Consider the following 7,456-nt stretch of genomic DNA (forward strand, 5'->3'; position numbering starts at 1 on the left):
GTGAGGGGGGAGTGTTGATTGTCAAACCTGCAGTATAACACATTCAGGTTGTCTGCTAGCTGAGAGTCCTCCACAGCAGAGGGGGATGGTTTTCTATAGCCAGTGATGGTTTTCAGGCTCCCCCACACCGACGAGGAGTCGTTGGCTGAAACCTGAGCTTTCAGCTTTTCAGAATAGCTCCTCTTTGCTGCTCTGATCTCCCTTGTCAGTGTGTTCCTTGCCTGGCCTCCTCTTTGGCGCGACGAAGCTGCTTGAGTCTTCTTCCATATCTATAAAATGTGTGCATACCATAACCATGCTTCATCTCTCTGTGTGTGTGTATGTCACTGAATCAGATTTTCATACACAGAACAGTGTGATTGTAATGGAAAAATGAGCCCTGATGATGTTGCTTTAGTAAATGTAACATTTTTGATCAACAGAGTTCAATCCAAACATTGCACACTTTCCTTATTACAGCTAATGATACCTGTTGAAATGATCAGAACATTATACCTTGATAACACATTGATGTCTTTCAATGTAGCATTTTGCATTAGTAATACCAGCTTCTGCTTTTGGAAAGCCCTTTTTATTTTGGTCATTGTCTTCTGCCAATCTCCATGCAGCCACCAGATACCTTCTGAGGTGCCCTCTATTACCTGTCACATGACTTTCCCCACCCACTCACACACCTGTTCCAGATTCCTTGTCAGCTCTTACACTATTTAAACCTGTTATTTCCAAGAGCACTATGTTAGATGGTCAGATTACTCTGTGTTCTACATGCTGGGGACTCCAATTCTGCCAGTTACTTATGCCGTTCCTGCCCCTGTACTTGCCTGCTTTCTGATGACTTGACACAGAAATATGATTCTCTTCAATAGTTGTTTCAGGCACCTTTTACTTATTAACGTTTTTGTTTTTTTAATAATTCTGACGTTTTTACAGCAGACCTGGAGAGCAAGACCTTTGTAGTGAGATGAATGAAGTGGATGGGGTGTATTAATTTTAGGATTAAGACAAACTTGTGATTTAAGGCTAAGAAATGAATCAAACTACGACCTCACCAAGGGGCCAGCACGTTTTCTGCGTCACCGACATTTTTTTCAGGCCCCGTATATCGCTGCTGCATCTCCAATCAGAATGTCCATACAGCATTCTTCGTTCACAAAAATCGGAGGAAGGTAGTTTGGTGTGAGTTGTCTGATATTTAACAGTTGTTCTCTGGTAAACGTAATCCGGGATGAGTTACAAAAGACCAAGAAAACAAAGAAAACAACAAACACATGAGAGCGCGAGTAACCACAGCCGCCATCGCTGTCGGCACCGGAAGCTAGTTAGTTAATTTAAAGGGTAATAAAATCCTGAAGTAAAAGTCTTAAAAGACATTTATGAAAAAAGCAAAAACAAAATATTGATGTGTGGTGATTTGTTAATTTTTGTGCATGTACATTTTTGGCCACAAGGGTGTTAGGAGCATACAAAATGCATAAAAGGAGTATAAATGACACTGGATTTCAAAAATATTACTAAAAAGAAACTTTCTTGCCAAATTTCATGCCACAAGCTGTAACAGTGATCAAATAGATCGCCAAATTATAAAAAAGACAAAAATGGACATTTTTGCCCAAGGAAGGTGGAAGGGCTAATATGCTGTCTTTCTCTGGGGTTATTGCTGCAGCCTCCTATTGTTCTCTACACAGTTTCCTTCCACCACACGTTTAGGCTGCTGCTAAGTAACAGCCTGCCTGGACACAGGACTTTTAAGAGTCTCTCTAAACCACATGTAGTGTACCAACAAAAACAGCAAAGATGGCTGAATTAATTTAAAAGAAGTGCATTAAGACAGACACGTGTTCACATGCCACCATTCCTGTCTCAAAGTCACAGTTTAAATCTGCACCACCGCACTTGGCTGGCTTTGCTGCTGAGGTAGTGTGAACAGCAGGTCTGACATGCATGGCAACTCTAGGTGAGAAACTCCCACAGACAGGACAGAGGGAAAGATTGAGAGAAGATGTGAAAAAAAATGACAGAGGGAGACAGGCAGCAGGCAAGTTGGCAGATGTGAAAACCCCTGGAGAGAGACAAATAAGAAGCAAAGACACAGAGAAGGGAAGGGAAGAGGAGGAGAGGAGAGGAGAGGAGAGGAGAGGAGAGGAGAGGAACTGGGTCGAGCAGTTGTGTAACGAAATGCCAAAAAGGTCTCAAGGTCTCAAAGTAATAATGCCACTGGTGTCACAAAGCACTGTAAAAAAAACTATATAAAAGTATTGCCCTGCATATGTGTGCAAAAAAGGTATGCAATAAAAACAAACACAATGCACAAGGGCATAAAAACTGGTAAAGCTGCTAATATGTGCAATCAAGCAATTTCTTTTTATTAAAGTGAAAATTGCAACTGATATTTAAATTGAAAGGAAGAAAAACTGACCAGCTGAAACAGAGAGAAGTAGTGTGCCGTCTGCATGCAGGGCAGGTCATCCCAGACTCTCAGTGCTCTGCTCCCAGATAGAGACAGCTACCCTTCTCTGAACATTATGCTTAACTGTTTAAACTGAGCATTGCTCCCTTTGACTGTTCAGTAATACAGACATATATCTCTTGTCTTTATTCTCCTTGCAACCTCACTCTGTAGTGCTCATTCTCCTTTCTTCTCACCTCATGCATCAAGAGTGAAAGCTGAGACCTACAGAGAATGTGCAGATGTGCTGATAGAGCATGTCATATTAAACTTTACACTCATAGATATACAGTCAGCTACTCTTTGGGACCAAAGAGAATCTTCTAGAGGGCACTGCTGATGCAGTTGTAATGCAGCCTCCATCACCAGTCCTGACTCAGTGAACTACATCCTGGAGGATCTGCTACAAGACCTCCACTGACTGCAGAGGCTGTGAACACATCTAATTATGCATGCATGTAGGTTTGGGGAAGTCTGACTTAGGCTACCTTGGTAAGTACCAAATGGTATCATGGTACATGTAAGTATTTCAGTTTTGAGTAAGTTAGTCAAAACATTATGGGCACTGACAGGTGAAGTGAATCACATTGATCATACTGTATCTTTACAATGGCACCTGTCAGTGTGTGGGGTATATTGGGCAGCAAGTGAATGTTCAGTTGATGTATTGGAAGCAGGAAAAACATAAGGATCTGAGTGACTTTGACAAGGGCCAAACTGTGAACGGCTGACTGGGTCAGAACACCTCCCAGACTGCAGGCCTTGTTGGGTGTTCCTGGTCTGCAGTGGTCTAAGGGCAAACAGTGAAACAGTGACAGGGTAATGGACGCTCAAGGCTCACTGATGATGAGGTCGACGTACTGTAGATTAAAATTTTTTAATTTCATTAATGATTTTCAAAAGATTTCATGTTGTTTTAAATCTTTGTTAAACTGGTTGAAAACACAAAAGGCTGTGCATTAGCCTCTATGAAGAGAAACATTCAGCAGCTATACTGGTGATAACACATTTGGAGCGGGGAGGCTGCTGAACTGGTCTAAAAAAATTCTAACTTGTCCTCACAGCCATAGTTTTCACTCCTTTCACAGAAGCTCTTCACTGCATGGAAGACACATTGTGCTCTTCATAACAGTAGAACTATGGAAGCAAACAGATTCACAGAAGATGCACAGTGAGCTGCAGAATGACAAGAGTGCCAAAAAAACTGCTGCAATGACTCCTTAGTTCTACTTGGAAACAAGAGTTTTCCACCACGCTAGCAGCTCCATGAGGCCGAATTTTGAGCTAAGTGTTAACAACAGCATGTCAACATTCTCATAATTACAACAGTGGCAGGTTCACCATCTCAGTTTAGCATTCTAGCATTTGCTAATTAGCATTAAACACAAAATACAGCTTAGGCTGGTGTAAATATCATTAGTTTTGCAGGTATGTGTTCACATAAACTTTGTTCACAAACTCTGATTTGATGTTGGTGCCATATGGAAAAGTGATAACCACACTAAACTAAATTCATCTTCTGACAACCATCTGTCCAAACTTTCATAACAATCAATCTAACAGTCATTGAGACAAATCTAAACCAACAGAAACAGAGACCTGCTATCTTAACTGCTCTGACCTACAGACAGCTCAGTCATCAGAAACCTTGCTTTTTTCTTTCCCTCTTCCCATTTTTTCCATTACCTAATGTTTTTTCCTTCCATACACAATGCTAGTTATAAATGCAGAGATATGAATAATCAGAATACTCATGTCATTATTACAAAAACAGACAGGATAAGGATTAGAGTCAAAATGCGAATATAAAAATATTTCTGCAATACCAATACAATGGTTTCTGGCTCCATGCTTTAGGAGTGAGCAGTGGAGGACAGGATGTGACCAACAGGAGTGAAAATAAAGAAAGAGGGCATATAAAGATTAAGGATGTACAACGTAGGATGTCAAATGCTTGTTTGATTTAGTACTTGTGTTACGATTTGTCATTATAAAGTCATTATAAAGTGTCAGGAAGACAAACAGCAGGCTTTATTATATGTGAACATCCTTGACTTATTTCAATGAAGAAAATACACAGAAGCACACAGTGTATTTGGCTGGGGTCCAGTTAAATCAGTTCAAAAGCAAGAAGGATGAAAGGATGAGTATAGGGAGCAAAGGTGTGTGTAAAAAAAGTAGAAAGCATAATAAAAGAGGGGGGACTAGAAAGGAGTGATAGTTATAGAGCTGAGGTAAAGAAATCCCTTGACTGATTTGCCAGGCAATTAAGGAACTGCAATACAACTAGTAATCAAAGCTAATGCTCACGGTGCTGAGAAACAATGATTGTGGAGGGAATATGAAACTAGTCTCATGCCACTTAACTACCACGATAACTTATGCTAAAGGAAAGGAATCAGGCGTCTAGAACAATCCGATGTAGGCTGAGGCACAGAGATGAAAAAGGAAAGGACTTAAAACAACCAGGATGTTTGCAGTTTTACTCATTTACGATGCATAAATTAACAGACACTTCACAGATACATGCTGCTGATGATTGACACGCATATGAACACTCACCCTCTGTCTATCAGCGAGACAAATCCACATCATTTGATCATGTTTGCTTATCACTGAATAAGCAAAACTCAGTCAGCCGTTTTCCTTGCAGTACAAAGTCTATACCCTGGTTTAGTGGAGCAAATCCGTGAAACTGCTTAAGTTTGCAAGATGGTAGCTGAGCAACAAAGTTGTTCCAATCCTCTGGTGTCAAGTATTCTCTATGAGGAGCAGCCTGCCTGAGGCTAACAGTCCTTATACAGACTAAACGTGGCTCGCTTTTAAATAGCCCCGCACAGACAGATGATGCTGTCCTGCTGTGCATTCTTTATGAAATCTGTCAGCCCAGGTGGACAGAATATTCCAGAGCAGCATCTCTTAGCATCCACATAAAAGAAATTTGAATCACTCTGATTACATGGACTACAGCACATCAACATACAGAAAAAGGCTAATTCCTTCTAGGGTCAGAAATCATTTTCAAACAGACTTGTACGTTATGAGTATCAATCATCAATCAGATATGCCAGTATCCCTAATCAACATCTGACAGCTTAAATCTGACAGCAAATCTTCCACTGTATTAAACACGCAGAACTCTTGGCTCACAGAAAAATGAAAGGAAAAAAGAAAAACAATAGTCCAAGTTGCCTAAATCAAATGGCGGCACCTAATATCATGCAGTCGTTACCGTATGTGCAGTTACAACACAGTCTGAGGATCAGAAGCACCTCCATATCCCTCTCCTCACTCTGCTCTCCAGCTCACTGCCTCTTTTCTCAGGCAGAGTTGGACAAAGAGAAAGAGAGAGAGAGAGAGAGAGAGTAAGAGAAGGAAAGTGAGAGAGCGTGTGTGTATGTGTGCTCTGACACACACCACTTTGTGTCTCAAAGCCTACCACTGCATAGACAAGTATGAAGGGGCAGGACTGGAGTCTTAAAGCGCCAAGTCAGCCTAGACAGGTGTACATACACAGAGAAACAGAAGCATGTCCACACACAGACAATCACACACACACTTACCCTCCAATGACACAGTTGTGAGACAGTCTTTCGAGTCTTTGGGACCTTTTACTTTAAGGTTCTGAAGGAAGAGAGGAATGATTAATTTGATTAATTAATACACACATACACACACAAAACAGTGCTCTGTGCTTGCCTGGCTGAAGCTGACAGAGCTAATGAAGAAGTACAGGGTCACTGCCAACTGAGACGGTTGAAGGAGGCTTAATGATGTAACTTTCACATTTACCTATTAGTATATTGTGTTTACAACCACCAACTTGCAAGAGTGTGGTTGAGAGTTTGACAGGAAGACCCATGATATTAATAAAGGACTGAGCAAAACCTCTAAAACTCTGCTATACATTGTACCTGGATTAGTGTTACAACTGGTTAAAAAAAAAAAACAGACATAAAAAAAAAAAATCAATCTATTGATAGAGGTATATTACAAGTTTACATTGATGTAATTGTACATGCTAGCAGTTCGTGAAAGTTCAACAGTGCTAATATATAGTGGACAAGTACACTGAGTGATACAAAAAACACCAGGGAAATACAGGGCTTATTACACAGAAGTGGGCGGCACAGCAAGAAGGTTCCAGGCTCAAGCCCAGCCCATGCCAGAGTATGCATGTGGAGTTTGCATTTTCTCTCTGTGCCTGTTTTCTCTGGGCACTCCAGCTTCTTTCCACAGTCCAAAGACATGCAGATTAGGCTGGAGTGAGTGTGTGTGAGTGGTTGTTCGTCTACATGTCAGCGCTGTGATAGACTGGTGACCTGTCCAGGGTGTACCCCACATCTCACCCTGCCCAGTGTCAGCTGGGATAGGCTCCAGCCCCCATGCGACCCTATTCAGGAATAAGCGGCATAGATAATGGATGGATGGATTACGTAGAAGTGAAAGAAGACTATGCTCAATTTAAACACTAACTTGGCAAAGCCTATAATTACAGGTAACCTGAGACCCCAGTGTGGTTTTAGTCGCTACAATAATTGTAATTTTGTTTGCCTTTTTACTTTGCTTTATATTTCAGGGTATGCTCATTTACATGTACACTGAATCTAACTATGCCCAGGTTTATTAAAAAGAAAAACTGAAATATCACATGGTCATAAGTATTCAGACCCTTTGCTGTGACACTCATATATTTAACTTAGGTGCTGTCCATTTCTTCTGATCATCCCTGAGATGGTTCTACACCTTCATTTGAGTCCAGCTGTGTTTGATTATACTGATTGGACGTGATTAGAAAAGCCACACACCTGTCTATATAAGACCCTACAGCTCACACTGCATGTCAGAGCAAATGAGAATCATGAGGTCAAAGGAACTGCCTGAAGAGCTCACAGACAGAATTGTGGCAAGGCACAGATCTGGCCAAGGTTACAAAAAAAAATTCTGCTGCACTTAAGGTTCCTAAGAGCACAGTGGCCTCCATAATCCTTAAATGGAAGACGTTTGGGA

General features: G+C 41.1%; 1 protein-coding gene across 4 annotated transcripts in view; it reads right to left on the reverse strand.

Moving 5' to 3' along the window:
- The window catches only part of abr (ABR activator of RhoGEF and GTPase), a 141,467-nt gene that overhangs the window by 54,438 nt on the left and 79,573 nt on the right, over positions 1-7,456 (reverse strand). For 3 of the 4 annotated variants that reach the window (XM_020600481.1, XM_020600483.1, XM_020600484.1), the window contains one exon: positions 6,010-6,070. In XM_020600481.1, the coding sequence (XP_020456137.1) occupies positions 6,010-6,070 (61 nt within the window). Of the gene's footprint in view, positions 1-5,678; positions 5,762-6,009; positions 6,071-7,456 lie in introns of those variants that run through there. The other variant, XM_020600485.1, reaches the window with a different exon arrangement.

The sequence above is a fragment of the Monopterus albus genome, unplaced genomic scaffold, assembly GCF_001952655.1.
Source record: "Monopterus albus unplaced genomic scaffold, M_albus_1.0 scaffold47.1, whole genome shotgun sequence".
Lineage (NCBI taxonomy): Eukaryota > Metazoa > Chordata > Actinopteri > Synbranchiformes > Synbranchidae > Monopterus > Monopterus albus.